At 35.7% G+C, this 15,365-nt stretch overlaps 1 protein-coding gene across 2 annotated transcripts; it reads left to right on the plus strand.

Moving 5' to 3' along the window:
• Nucleotides 1–4,699: 4,699 nt before the first annotated feature.
• LOC135248411 (glucagon-like peptide 2 receptor) lies at nucleotides 4,700–15,295 on the plus strand. Of its 2 annotated transcripts, none has more exons than XM_064323036.1 (13): nucleotides 4,700–5,176; nucleotides 7,655–7,751; nucleotides 8,023–8,127; nucleotides 9,050–9,171; nucleotides 10,222–10,328; nucleotides 10,892–11,048; nucleotides 11,962–12,121; nucleotides 12,295–12,355; nucleotides 12,674–12,740; nucleotides 13,289–13,377; nucleotides 13,472–13,610; nucleotides 13,733–13,774; nucleotides 14,265–15,295. In XM_064323036.1, exons 1-13 carry the CDS (start codon nucleotides 5,084–5,086, stop codon nucleotides 14,595–14,597), a joined length of 1,572 nt encoding a protein of 523 aa, XP_064179106.1. In that variant the 5' UTR covers nucleotides 4,700–5,083; the 3' UTR covers nucleotides 14,598–15,295. The 2 variants fall into 2 exon arrangements, with proteins under 2 accessions (XP_064179106.1, XP_064179105.1); XM_064323035.1 differs by having other exon boundaries at nucleotides 4,708–5,176; nucleotides 7,652–7,751.
• Nucleotides 15,296–15,365: the final 70 nt, after the last annotated feature.

Here is a 15,365-nt window from a genome sequence, read left to right on the forward strand (position 1 = left end):
AAACCTGGTCCTTAACATCTTATTTATCAGGAACTGCAATGCTATGTGACTCTGTTAAACAGGGTTGAGGAGGTTGTTTTGGTATTATCAAGATACGGACAGACTTAGGGGCCTGCATTTTGAGAAGAAATGTTTGCATATTTCAACCTGAATAATGACTCCGGGTCTCACCAAAACACATGAAGAGGACCTTAATGATGGTGAGCTCCAAACAATTTATGTATCCACAAGGGTAACCCATTTAATTTCACAGATACCACCTGTCCATTGCACCAAACACATTCTGACCCATTTGCAGCAGACCATAAACATATCACGCCAAAAGCAGCCTCTACGTTCACGCAATGATCATTATTTATATAGCATGTAAATCCCTACTGACACTTAGGGATGTGTTTCGGAAAACATTGCAGAACCATTTGATTACAGTTTCCTTGTATTTATGTGTAAACTAGGGGTGTATCCAAAAACAAATATCACATTCTGAAATGCACAGATAATTTGTTGTAGCAACACAGATATTGTTTCTAATGAAGTCTCAAAAATGATTTACGGGAAAAGTTAGTATTAACTAGAAAATTAAACAATGGTAGTGCGTTGCACAAAATAAAAATTTGTTTAAATGCATTTGACCATTAAAGGAGTACCATGGTGGTTGAACGTGACACTTCCCAGTTGTCTTTAGGCAACAACAAAACAAATGTGCATAATTTTTTTATTCTTCAGTCATTTCAATGTACTTTAAAACGTATTTTTCTAAGCCTAAGTTTCCCACTATAAAAATTCACCCGAACCGTCTGGGCGTGGTAATGAGAACTGTCAGTTAGCTATGATTGACAGACCGTGCCCCGTTACCATAGCTACCCCCATGATACGCGCTCTCTTTGGGAGACTGAATTTTCACAAGCTAGCTAGCTTAGTAGTATATCAAGTATCGATAGATAGCTAAGGTAAGGACGTTGACTTATATCCAATTATAATTTTTGCTATCTAGCTAGCCAAGTTAAGATAAAAGCACAACTATAATGTCCTCATAAAAGCAAACTAGCAAGCTAACGTTATCGATAACATTGCCTTATGAAAGCAAACCTCCTAGCTAGCTAACGTTAGCTAGCTAGCTAAATGAATATAACCAGAAATAATCTAAAGGCACTCTAATTTAAGTGAACCTAACGTTAGTCAAATATTTGCATTGTCTGAACAGCAGCGTGTGTCTGTCAGATTCTTACGGGCGTGGAAATGGGGGTTACTTTTCGTGGAAATGACAATTCTCACGTTGAAAATAGACGATGATTTAAAACGCATTTTCTCAAAAATACAGAACGAATATTAATACTTTGCTCATTGTGTTCTTGCAATGCCTCATGTCAAATCTTGAATAAAAAGTGACCTCACTTAACACAATTCTGCTAGAACATTATATCTAAATATGTCAAATGGCGTGAATGTAAGTATGTAGCATTCATTATTCAGATAAGATAACATAGAATGTTAACTGTACTACTTTCTTTAGCATGCTGACATAGTGCCAAGATTTGAGCTGGTCAATGGCTTTATTCTATGACTAAAATGACTCAATTCTTCATCACATTAGATTGTTTTTGCATCTGTGCTAATGAATACTACATAAAATTCTCGTTTCACTTGATTTAGACTTCTACCATGTGTGAGGACATGGCAGTGGCTGACATTTTTTGATTCTACAATACCATGTTTTCACTAATACTGTAGTACACCGAAACCATATGGTTGATCTTTGAGGCTCATTGGCTGTATTTTTACGTATTTAATTTATGTTTTATTAATTGCAAGCCATACATCCAACTGTTTTGACAGAAAACTTAAGTTAGTATTTGTAACAGCATATTGTGAAAATAAGTTAGTAATTGTAACAGCATCATCTTACATTTAGAATATCACTAATATGACTCATTACAGAGCCAAAGTACTATAAGTAACTGCCATTTTACATTATTACACATTCAACTTATTACACATTCAAAGTACACATAAAAAAAAACATCCATTTGTTTTGCTGTTATTTTACTGTAAGGCCTTGAACTGACAAGTTTTTCCAAACTGGAAACATAAATCTGGGGTTGAAACAGAAACTTTTGAACAACAAGGTATGATCATTTTCATGGTGATTGTTATTTCAGGTAGTTTGCTTCTCATTCTTTACTGGATCAGCAAAAAATTAATGACTCATGGGGCATGCACATTCTGACTAGTATTTTTTTTGAAACACCTCATGGACAAAGGTGTGTGTTTTGAGAATGTTTTTATATATAAAGAAAACACTATAATTTTACACATCTGTTTTTTCAGAGTATTTACAATCTTGACCAATATCTCACATGTATGCAGTGAGTGTTGCAGTTCATATTCATACTAACTAACAAGAATATGGTGAAATTAATCGCTTTGGCAAGGACACAGCTCTGTGTTCTGGTATCTGCTGTGTGTATCTGCTACTGTCATAAAATTTATATCTTGACCTTTAGTGAAAGACCATGGGAACTCTTAAATCGGCTCCATCTGTAGTCAAACACTCAAGGCATACTCAGTGTGTACCCAATTTGTTTATGTTTATTTTTATCATTCTGGCCCTTGCATAATTGAGTGATAGCAGAGGAGGATTTTACTTCAGTGAATATGATGAAAGTAGTATGACAATGCACCACCTCTTCAGAAGAATGAGAAAATGCATTCATTTCCTTCTATATGAAATATATACTGTAGTAATGGTTCCCTCAATTGGATATTGATCAGTTTATAAAGTAAACAATTTTAATATGCCAATTTTGGCTTCATATTATGCATTAGACAGTCACAATCAATTTTATGCATGGGCCAAAACATCGTAATTCTCAAATCTTGATTGCCAATATACCATATGAAATTATGAAACGTTTAAACTCTGTCAAATCCTCCTCTCAAGGTAGTGAGCCTCTAAATCACTGTGTGAATGAAACAGTTATTACAGCTGATGCATTGCTAATCCTAAAACTCATCCACATGCGTACTGAAAAGAATACTCATATGTCATATTTGAAACCTTACTTACTTTAAAATCTGTAAGCAAATTGGCTGAATTTATGTTGAAAGACTACATCAAGCTTTACACATTTCTTTTACTTATTCCTAAAATAAAATTATTACTCTAAGAGTGATATTTTTCTATATTCTTGGTATTTCCCTCATTCTTACATTGTGTCATTTTAATGAAAGAAATCATTGCATTAGCTTGATTCATAGTTCATATTAGTCTGGTTTACTACTGCCCATACCCTGGAATCTAATAACTCTTCCATTAGTAAGCTTATGCAATTTCCCTTGACTTTAATAAACAAAATGCAGTTGAGTTGAATTAATTCCACTGGCCAAGGTGACACTAATCCTGCAATATTCTATTTGTTTTTTGTGGTTTTTGTGAACAACTCAGTTTGCACACCTGATATTTGTAGCATGGGTACTTGTGAGAATATAACGTAACATAATAGTTTGAAGTAAGGTTCCTGCATACATTCCCTTTCCTCAAGTCTCAAATTTTATTTTATTTTAGTAAAATTTTAAATTTTATAAGAGATTCTGAAGGAGAATGTCTTTATATATTTTTTTAAATACATATTTTTTTATATGAATTTTTTTAATTAAAATTTTTTAGAAAAAACAAAACAAAAACAAAACCATATGAAGCACAGCCCAATGCCTCATAACCATTGCTATACACTATCAGCACTCTCCAGTGATGCAGAGGGAAGACATATGGTGTTTTGTATTTGTTTTATTGGGAGAGTGGCCTGCGATGATAATGTAATCACACTGGTCTGCTAAGTCAGTTTACTGAGAGTTCAGACCTGTCACCACAGCAGTCAGCGCCAATACCTGCCAAGATGAAAGGCTTACTTTAGGGCATTAATATAACCTTAAAAGTTACATAGAGCTGGCACAATGCAATAAGTACACAAGACTCATTATCGACCCCTTTTGATTCCTGCCTGTAGAATCTGATTTCCACAGAGTTGTGTGGGAGAAAGTCTTGTTTATTTTCTTCCTTTGGATAATAGAAACCTTTTTTGGTCCCTTTGTTTTCTCTCTGTGTTAAATATAAGTTATGTCCACAAATCAAATAATACTTGTGGGTGGAATTAGCTTTCTGACTCAGACCTCTAAAGAGTGTCATTATTAATATGTCTAGAATACAAAAGAGTTCTGTAAATAAATTAAGAAACACAGTATTGCACAGTGCTGAATAGATTACTAGGTACTTTTATGGGGCTGGCAGATGTGTTGAAATTTACTGGAAAACCTCATTCCTGCCATTTTTAAAGAAAACATTTATTTCACATTATATTACTGTAAATGTGCTTAGATTGCTGTACAAGCTCTGTGTGGTGAAGGCTCTAGATTCCCATATTTAAAGAAAACATTTAGCTCATATTACTGTATATTACTTCAGATGTGCTTTGTTTGCTTTACAAGCCCTGCATAGGGAAGGCGGAAGTAGTAAACTATAGTGAAACTATAGTGAAACAGTGCCAGTGCCATGCCAGTACTCTGTTTGCCTTAACAGAATTGCCAAGGTTTTTTTTTTTTTTTTTTAATCAATTGGGCCACTTTAAACAACCTGGGTTTTGTCACTTCTCTTTCTTTCTCTTGGACCTCAAAGATACCCTGGTCTGTTACAGTTCTAATGTTTTATCTTGATTGGCTGAAGAGCACCAGTGGGAAGCTTCCTGGGGAGTGAAGCAAGGCAGATACTGTCAGTCGTGGTTTTAGCACTGCAGGCAGCGCTGGGGGAATTCTAGAGGTCCCCTACACAACTGACGAGGACAGCTACAAGGCCCCAATGACCACTCGCTGGCTGTTGCTTTCTTTGCTTAACATTTTCACAAAAGAAGAAAGGCTGCTGAAGATTATCTTTGTGTGAGGAGTTTGTGTGTGTGTGTTTCATCTTTTGCGTTGGGCAGTCAAATGTCTGGAAAGAGTGCAGGGGCTGGAGAGGCAGGTGCCCCCATGGATGTGTGTGGCTTGAGGTCGCGAGCTGTCCAGAGAGCAGTGTTCTTGTAAACAGTGAACCATGCCCACTTCATCATCAGCCTGGCAACGGCAGAGGCTGGCACCAGGGAGTACTTGTCTCACCGCTCTCCTCCTGCTGCTCTTCAGCCCACAGGTAAGTGACCACCGGCACTACGCCACTGACCACTGCTTTTGCTGCCAGACGGTCTAACACGCTTCACTTCACATAACAGTGTTTCTGCATCATCACAAAGCCAACTCTTATGTTTAAATACTGAATGCTTCGGGTGTTAAGGACAAAAAAGTGTTTCTAGGCATTAACACCATACCCATTTTTAGTTTGTTCCAGGGAAAACCTGCTGAAATAAATATAATGAATATGACTTGAATTGCATTTAGAGATCATTACAACACAGCACTGAACTGTTTAATTGAGTGGAATCATGTCTTTTCTCTTTGATAAAATTGACAAAAATTATGTGAGTCATTTTCAGATGCACAGTGGAATTAAAGAGGGATTTTTCTGTTTTTAATTCTGTGCACTCATAGTTACTATGCATTGCATTTTCAGACATACAGTAGCACTCCTGATTTGCTGAAAATGGTTTTGTGCAAATAATCTGTGTCATTTAAGCATATATATAAATATATATGAGAAAGAAATGTAATGTAAGAAAGCTACACATGATTATTCACATACAAATTATTTACTCTACAATAATTCAATAGAATCATGACATGTAATCATGAAACATCAATTTACCGTTGTATTTCAGTTGCTGTAATTATTTACACTTCAGCATTTTCTGAATTGACATTATTGCTGTAATAATTTTGGTCAGTGTTTTAGAATAAACAAAATGTAATGCATCATAATAGCAACACAATGGTGATGATTTTTAAGATTAAATACATAAAATAAACACTCACTGTGGTCAGTGAAATGCTAGTTAAACATTAATAATATACCAATTTTGTCTTATAAATTATGTGTTTTATATTATTGAATTTTATATGGATAAATTGCATCAAACCATTTAATCTAAGCTTGATCATTGCTCTATTTTGTATACATTATTAGTCCTTTTGGATAAGGCTCTCCAATTATTGTATTAAATGACTTTTTTATGAGAGAAATTTTATGAAAACAAGCAACTGCACCAGGCTCCGTGCATATTTATGACAAGGGGCACTACTTTGGAATATAATGATTTGAAAATGTGAAATTCATTTGACATATTGAGGAATAAACAAAAAAAACATGAAATAAATGATCTGTTGATAATTGTGAATTAATTTAGTGAATAATATGTGGTAATGTGTAACTTGCTAAAGGTATGGAAGATTCTTTATTAGAAGGAAAGCATAAAAATAACAATGCCCTACAGAGATTTACAGTGTTAATTTCTGCCATTGTTTCAGCAGTTTAGAAACAATTATTTTAAACTTTGGTGGTATTATTAGAGTATTATATGATTATTCCTGTCCACCACCTTTATGGTCAGTTGCTAAAAGTTCAAGATTTTCTTAGTTGCTTAAAAGTATTTTATATGAATGTGTTGCAATACATTCCAAATTTAAGTTTATGTATGAACCCATGAAAATGGCTCATTTACATGAAATATATTTATTCAGCTACATTTTTGTCTACGGGCAAAATGACTTCTACACAGTGAAGAATTGTCCTCATTCTTTTCTTTCCACCAGTTCAGATAACTACTGTACATGGCACAAGCTCTGGATTTCACAGAGACACCATTCTTTTTTCTATGAGGTTCATAAATTCTGTATTGTGTTTGTGCATAAAATTGCTTGAATGTTTACTGACAGGATTATTAACTGAGAAATATATGAAACAAGAAACATGGGGGTTGGGGTATAGTTTTTTTTTAATCATCAGTGCATTTTCTTGATGGAGAATCAGTAGTATTAATGTTTCAATGGGGGCCCTGAATTATTTTGGAATATTATTATCTTGAAAGTTGTAACCTTGACCTGTAAGGTTGTGGAGTTAAATCAATAAGAAGAAATGTCCCTGAGCTGTTTTTCTAGCAACCTACCCGAAGACCTCGCATCGCGACAGCCAAAAATGTGTTCAACTATATGTAAATCTAAATGAAATCAAGTGTACTAAATTAACCGAGCCTAGGCTCTAAATGTAGTTTTATTTTAAAATCACATTCATATATATATATATATATATATATATATATATATTTATATATATATATGCATACTACACTCTTATTCCCCCTTCAGTGTTCACCCATATATAAACACTTTATTAGACCAAAGTTTTACCACCGCTGTACATCTTACTAATGAAAAAATAATGGTGTTAAACCATAAATGCTGTAAATGGGTATACATACTAGAGTGTATAATAATATCTCTCAAGCAAAATGTCCAACAATTTTTAAATACTTTCCTGATGACATTTGCCTAAACACTGCCATCATGTGGACAATATTTCAGTTTATATTTACCATGTACTCTGAATAAATAGCAAAGTGTTTTAGTTTCTCTCTAGCTTAAAATTATTCTCTTAAATGTACAGAACTTCATTTTGGAATGAGAACTTGCACTTTTCCCTTCCCTTTTCTCAATTTCATTTCAATGTCTTTTGAAGAAGACAATGAGCTCGATACTTGAGGATATCATGAGTAAACGGGCTGAATATCAAGAAAACTGCACCAGAACTTTAGCAGCTACCTATTACACAAGAACTGGTGAGTACTGACTGCACTGTAAATCAAGGAAGAAATCAGATCCCAAAGATGAGCATAGGCTGTAAAAATGCAGTGAAACTGTTCTTGCATTTCTTGTAGTTAAACTCTGAACTTGCGATGATTAATGGGAAAAATGTTATCTTTGCTTTTTGAAGATTCACTTGAGCTGTTATATTGAACTATGAGCCACAGCTGGACAATGTCTTTCTGTACAGTTTGGATGGAAATACGCAATGTATTGCTACCAATGAACAGTATTTTGTCTTTTCAGGAATTTATTGCAATGGGACGTTTGACCTTTTTGTCTGTTGGCCACACTCACCCCCTGGTAATGTGTCTGTGCCCTGTCCCATATATCTACCCTGGATTAACGAGGGTAAACATCCTATTTATCTCACTCCTATATGAACCACAGTCCTCCATTAAGACCAACATGTTAACCACATGTTCTTTGGATAAAACAGAAAAAAACATTTAAAAATAAACTGAATATGTAACATTCATCACTGAAGACAAAAGACAGATGGCAAACCATATGTACTGTCCATGTGTATACAAAATGAACATTAGCAGTCATGTCTGTGAAAAGCGAGTCAGTGAGACTACTAGTGCACAACTGAAAAGGCCAAGACATTCAGACATTCATTCATGTGGTCCAAGCCATGAGAAATATGGCAGGTGATCTATTCCTTTCCAGAGATATTAATGCCACATAGTAATGCTAAATGTGTGTGCGTGCATGCATGTGTGTGTGCATGCAAGTGTGTGTGTGTGCGTGTGTGTGTGTGTGTCCATATCAGTATACAAAATATGAAATAGCCGTGATTTTGAATTACGTATCAGAGGCTGATATTGGTGGACTAAGATTCAACACTGTTAAGATACACACATGCAGTCTTACTGTGGCCAGCAGTCCTGCAGTGTTATGCAGCCTAGTATCTACTGATAGGGAGGAGTTCATTTGACAGGCCATCTGAGTCTCATAGAAAGGCTGTGCCCTTCTCTGGTCAGTAGCAACCGAGAGTATACTTTCCCAAATTGACAGTGAAGAGCATGAACACAATTCATTGGGAATTCTATACTGAGATAAATCAGTATTTATTTATTTATTTATCTATTTATTTAAAGATCAAATTATGTTATTGCTGTTTAAAAGGCTGTGACAAATAGACAAATAGGAAAGTAAACACCGACCCGCAATACTGCCTCTTGATTATCATCTCTCACAAAGGAGCTGTATTATGCTGCAAATTCAACACATCAGCCCAAATTTATTTGATGCGCTCCCCTGTTTTCAGGAAGTTCAGAGAACGTGTACAGGGAGTGCACCCCCAGAGGCTCCTGGCGGATCGTCGAAAATTCCACAGATGTGTGGCGGGACCAGTCCGAGTGTTTCGACCCACATTACTTCAGACAGCAGGTAGGGGAGCAACAATGGCTCAGTGAGAGTCAGTGCTACTCTGGACCCTTCTCAATCATTCAACAAGCAAGTTATTTAAGTATCACTTAACACTATATGTCCAATTAGTGCCAGATTTCTGTTCACTTAAGTGTATGGAGTTGTACTATAGCGCTTTCTGTGTTTCATGCATCATATCAAGGGTCAACATTTTTTTCCAAAGCGGCTTTCCCACCTGCACTTTAGTCCTCACTCAGCATGAGGTCAGTAGAGCCACACATGATAGACAATTATCTCAATGATACTTTCAAAACAAATTTAACTTGCAAAACATAATTGTTTGTATCTGTGACCGCAGCAGTACTGTCACTGTCAAGTTCCTATGCATGTCCTTTTTGTGAAGCCTGCATTACATATGCCTTAGCTGGATTGTTCCACTGTTGATGACATGCTTATTGAGAAATGCATGTGATGATATCTATCTGCTGTTCAAAGCTCTCTTGTGTCCTGCTGACAAATGATCCCCCCCCCCCCTTGTTGGTCTCCAATAACAAAGCACCATCTACAGCAAGACTGTAGATGGTGCTTTTATCATTGTAAATGTCAATCTACTGTTTGTTTGTATGGATGAATTGAAAACTGTGTAGAATATATTGAATTAGTCTATATGCAGTGTACTAGGTGAATACTGATGCACGTAATCACTCAAATACTTTTTGTTTGAAATTGCATCTATGCTTATTGATATGGCATGTGATTGTGTTAATCTAATGCCTATGGGGACCCCACAAGGATATTGATTGTATTGCAAGTTTAAATCCCTGCAGGTTATGTGCTTTACAAAAAGTGGTGATCCTAGTCACATCAAATCATTTTCATTAAAACAAAGATTGTTGGATCTAATGAATTCATCATAATTGTAACAAAACAATTGGATATGGCTTTGGCTAAAAACTACCTGTGCATCTTTCCAGCTGCCTCAACTGAGTAGTTTATCTCAAACATATGGGCAGTATAACTGACTGTCTTTAAGTGAAGGATTAGTCGTCATTGAAATATTGTATCTTACAGGAGGATGATCTGCTTCCCCAGTTAGCACTGCGCATAATCTCCATCATCGGATACTCCCTGTCTCTCTTCTCTCTGTTTCTGGCTGTCTTCATTCTGGGGGTGCTGAGGTAGGCTGTGGGGCATGCAAAAAAAACAAAAACTTGGCAGTTCTACCAGTGTAGCTTTAGTATAGAAGTGTTTATCTTATTTCACCTATGCCTGAAAAATACAGTGACATTAAATACAGTGGCATGCAGTGTACCGGAAAGAACTGGTTTTACTCATAGGTGTATCATACCTGGTTTGTGCATCCATATTTAATTTCCTCCACTTATCGATAACAATGTCATATTACTGTTTTGCACTGTTGTAATTAATGCTTAATTGTACAAATAGCTATGTGTCTATGTTTATTGCCGAATGATAGCTGAACCTGCAGTGCCCACAGGGATACCTGCAGGATAAATGTCAAAATTCAGGTTAAAAGCCCAGCTAGTGTCATAGTACCAAGAAGGGGTACGTGAACCATTTGAGGATAGTTCCATTTATTAGGATGTTTTACAGTGATATGGTCTGCTCTGTTTAATAATGTCTATTCATTTGTTAGATGCAAACATCTGCAAATCTATCAAGAATGTATATGGGGTCTCAGTCTATATGTCAGTCTTCTTCTTTCTTTTTTGTCTGACAGGAAGCTTCACTGCACAAGAAATTACATCCACATGAATTTGTTTGTGTCATTCATATTACGCGCAGCAGCCGTCATTCTAAAAGAAATCATCCAACATATCATGTTTACTAACCTACCCAGTGATGAATCTGGGTGGAATGGATATCCCAATTCAATGGTATCATCCTACCTTTAAATCTGTTTTCTTCACGGTTTGCATTTCATGGGATTGTTGTGATATATGCATGTTTTTGTAGTATAAAAGCAAAATAATTTGTACAGGGCTTAGAACTTTTTGTGCTAAACCCCTGCCCTGAAAATGTAGACCCATGCAGAGTTTCTTGGGAATGGAAAGAACAACCTGAAGCAACAAAATCGCAAAAGCAGGATTGATAGTTAACTGAACAGCAAACAAAACATTTTAAAATTCACAAATGAAAAGTATTTATTAACTGTTACACTGCTAGTCTTGTGTAGAAAATATGAGAGATTGAACATATGTTATTACATCACTTCATATGGTCAAAGTGACCAGCTACCTAAAATATTATAAAAATAGTAACAGGACCATGCAAAGCTCTAAATGAAAAGGGGAACAGCGGTAACGGTAAGCTTGATATTGTAAAATAGTTGCGGCCGAAAGGATACTTTTCCTGTCTCAGAACAGGGGGCATATGCTTCACTTGGTGTCCATCTGTGCACATGCCAGAATGGTAAATAATTAATTTGTGAGGAACACAACCTGTAACTTTATATAAGTATCTTGTGAAAATGTACACATATTTAAAAATCTCCATGAGAAAACAATATAAATAATATGGTGACCCACAAATTTAGTTACCCATATTTTAACACCCATAGCATGAACATGATCCCAAATGGAATCATATACAGCCTGTCATAGTTCTTTTAATAGTACATTTTAAGTAGAATGTTGCTGTGTGTGACCACAGATTATATAATGGCACTTTGTGTAGTTCATTTAGTTGAACAGCAACAAATAATGATAAGTACTACTGAATTTTTTGTGTGTTGCCAGCTTCAGACATGTGCCCAATGACTGGATCAGTAACATGCATTTCTTTTGTCAGATCTCTGTAATCTGCAAGGCCACTCAAGTGCTCATGCACTACTTTGTGGGAGGGAATTACTTCTGGCTGTTAGTGGAGGCGATATTCCTCAACACCCTGTTGTTCACCGCGGTGCTCACCAAGAGAAGGTTACTGAAGAAATACATGTTCATCGGCTGGGGTATACCTCTCAAAACACACTCTGTATGTTTATAAAAGCAGCGTAATCATAGTAGTGCCCACAAATTTAATATTATGCTCTGCTGAATTAGTATTTTTTTATTTGTGTCGTGGTATTAGTGATAAATATAATTTGCTGTGGCAGATTTTAGATGTGTTTTTTTCTACCATTAGGAACTCCATTTTTATTTGTGGTGCCCTGGACAATAACCAAAATCTTGTATGAAAACCAAGGGTGAGTATGTAAGTGCAATACTGTAGTTTAAAGGTACGTCCTTCAATTAAGTCACACTGTAACTGGTATCTTCATTCTGACACATTATTAGTTCTACATAGAAAATATAAATTACAAAACATGTGTACATAAAGAAGAAACCAGTAAATGTAAAAATCTATATTGATTATGGACCATTATTAGAGAACTATAATCTGTTGATTTTATTTGGTGCATTGTATTAAATAGTTAAGTGAATTATAATAATTTTCTTTTGCAAATTAATCATTAAAGCTGACCAATTTTGCACTATATACTAACCACATTTCCTTTTTTTAGATGCTGGTCCAATAATAACAAATGGATTTGGTGGATAATCAAAGGACCAATAACTGTATCTGTTGCAGTAAGTACTGTGCAGAAGCATTACTTTATTTCATCCTTTATGGTGAAGTATGGTATCATAACAAAATTTGTCCATATCATTTTTACAATATGAAAATGACACTTTTAGCATTCTGGAGCATTTCATTTATTTAAAAAGATTTTTACACTGGAAAAATGCTGCAGAGTGTGACTGGGGTTGCTATTGGGTCATGGAACACTTGCTTCATCGTGCCAATCACATGCAGTAACAAGAATATCTTGTAACGAGGCCATGACTCTAAATATGAGCATGTCAAAATCAGATTAGGACATCCTAAACTGTACACACACATACAATAGGCTCAAAGCAGAACAGCCAGCTACACAAGATCCAAACTGAGGCTTGGCATAATAATAATAATGTTTGCGGTGTTGTACAGATTTTATTTTCTACTAATTATATCCCACAGAATTCAATTACCTTTAAAAAATGGACTCTTTATTAACCAATTTTCTGAATTTTGTAATTTTGTTAAAATACAATATCTCTTATCTACCTGTTTTCATCTGTGTCTGACTTCATTACAGATTGTTTTTTACATATTCATCAAAATTATAAAATTGCTACTTTCCAAGTTAAAAGCAGACCAGGGGAAATTCACTGACTACAGGTATAGGTAAGTCTCACAAGTGATCGTTACTGTGCCCGTGACCAAAAATTGGGGATACACATTCCTGATGATGATTCCCTTTAATAATTACCTTTGACAGTTTAGCCAAAGCTACGTTGGTGTTAATTCCATTGCTGGGGATTCATGAGATGGTGTTCACATTTATGCTGGATGAATACATAGAGGGACAAACACGCTACATCCGCAATTTCATCAATTTGACAATGAGCTCCGTCCAGGTGAGATTGTCGATATGCTTTTTCCACCCACTGACAAGAGTGGACATTTGTTTATTTTACATTGATTCCTTTGCACAGTACATTGCACATGTTATTCATCCATGTGACATGTCTCATTTTAGGGCCTCATTGTTGCCATCTTATACTGTTTTGCCAATGGAGAGGTAAGACAGTTCTGTAATCCTGCTTGCAAGGCCACACATGGGTTTACACGTTTGATTTCCATGAAAATGTAAAAATAAATAAAAGTTTAAAAATTCTGCATTTTAAAGCTATAGAAGGAGAAAAGTACTTCATAATAAAAGTTAAAATAGAAAGTTAATTTATTATTCAAAGTTTAAAAGCATGTAATCAAGAAACCTCCCATGTTCTAATTCCAAAAAGCACCTTAATGTTGATTGTGACTTTGCTTCAGTATCATTAGTAGTTGTCAAAAGTTGTATGCTTTTCAGTTGAGAAACTTTTCCAGTATAACGTAATACTGTAATTTGACAAAAAAATTGTGGTGTGCATGAGAATATTTTTTTTTAATATGGTTAGGACAAATCTATATGGGGTTAATATTAAACATCTACAATATACATCTAAATAGTAAGTTTCTAAATAGCATATTTCATAACACATTTTTCAATAGTATTGTTTTTTTATATTAAGGTCCAAGCAGAACTCAAGAAGCGATGGCAGCTCTTCGTCTTTGCCAACCACTTAGATGTGGACAACTGTTTCCAGGGGACACGATTCAAATACTTATGGAAGTGCTCGAGGAAACAGCCTACCCAAGGCTTCAGCCAGACTGGGCCCTGTGGGAAGACCTGTGGTCCCTCCAATGTGCAGCTCCTACAGGTCACCGTCAGGACCAGAGGGGAGATCCAGCGCTGCCGGCCGACTGGCCTGGCTCGCTATGCTCGCGGAAGCCTCTCCAGCAGTGAGGGGGAGATGACTCTGGGGGAAACAATGGAGGAGATTCTGGAGGAGAGCGAGTTTTAACCTCCACATCCCTGAACACTTTCTACTTTCAAACATTTCAGTGATCTTTTTAACCCAAGTAGCATCCTTCTGTACATACTGTAGCATGTAAGCTTGGTTGAGCGGGTGTAAAGGCAGCTCATTGCTCTGAATCTTTCTGCTTCATGTTTTATGTTTCATCCGTGCTGCTCTGTCCTCCATTAAAAATGTCAGCTCCATTTCCCGGTCACTTCACTCACATGCTCTGTTTATGCAACACCAGTGGTTCCCCTGCAGATTGGTCCTGGTAACTACATATGCTATATTGTTAACTTATGTCTTGATGCTGTACATTTTCTGTATATAGACCATGAGCCAGTGACCAAAATTTCACTTTCACTTATATTGCTTTAGTAGCAGTATTGTTTAATGATATAGGAACATGATCTTTGTACAAAATACTTAATTTTCCAAATTAAAAGACCTATGAAAAGTGCATGTAACACATTGCTATGTGACTTTCCAATTCTATTTATTACATTTACTTTTTATCAGAAAACATGGCTATGCAAAAGGAGCAGGAGAATACTTAAATACCAGAATATTTTAAATATCAGTGAACAATAATAACTTACCACAAATAAACAACCCATAAATGTTTAATAAAATATGCGTATATAATGTGTTTCCTGAACATCTGTGTGTAAATTTGCTATTAATAAAGCAATGGGCTTACGTGACACAGCACTGTTATTTTATCGTGACACATGTAATTTTATTATGATACGGGATCTTTTTATTAATAGTGAA

Source organism: Anguilla rostrata, chromosome 2 (genome assembly GCF_018555375.3).
Source record: "Anguilla rostrata isolate EN2019 chromosome 2, ASM1855537v3, whole genome shotgun sequence".
Lineage (NCBI taxonomy): Eukaryota > Metazoa > Chordata > Actinopteri > Anguilliformes > Anguillidae > Anguilla > Anguilla rostrata.

Coding starts and splice junctions, on each gene's coding strand:
- LOC135248411 (XM_064323035.1), top strand. CDS start 5,084: ATGCCCACTTCATCATCAGCCTGGCAACGGCAGAGGCTGGCACCAGGG. Junction 9,172..10,221: donor CACATTACTTCAGACAGCAG/GTAGGGGAGCAA, acceptor TGTATCTTACAG/GAGGATGATCTGCTTCCCCA. Junction 11,049..11,961: donor ATGGATATCCCAATTCAATG/GTATCATCCTAC, acceptor TTCTTTTGTCAG/ATCTCTGTAATCTGCAAGGC.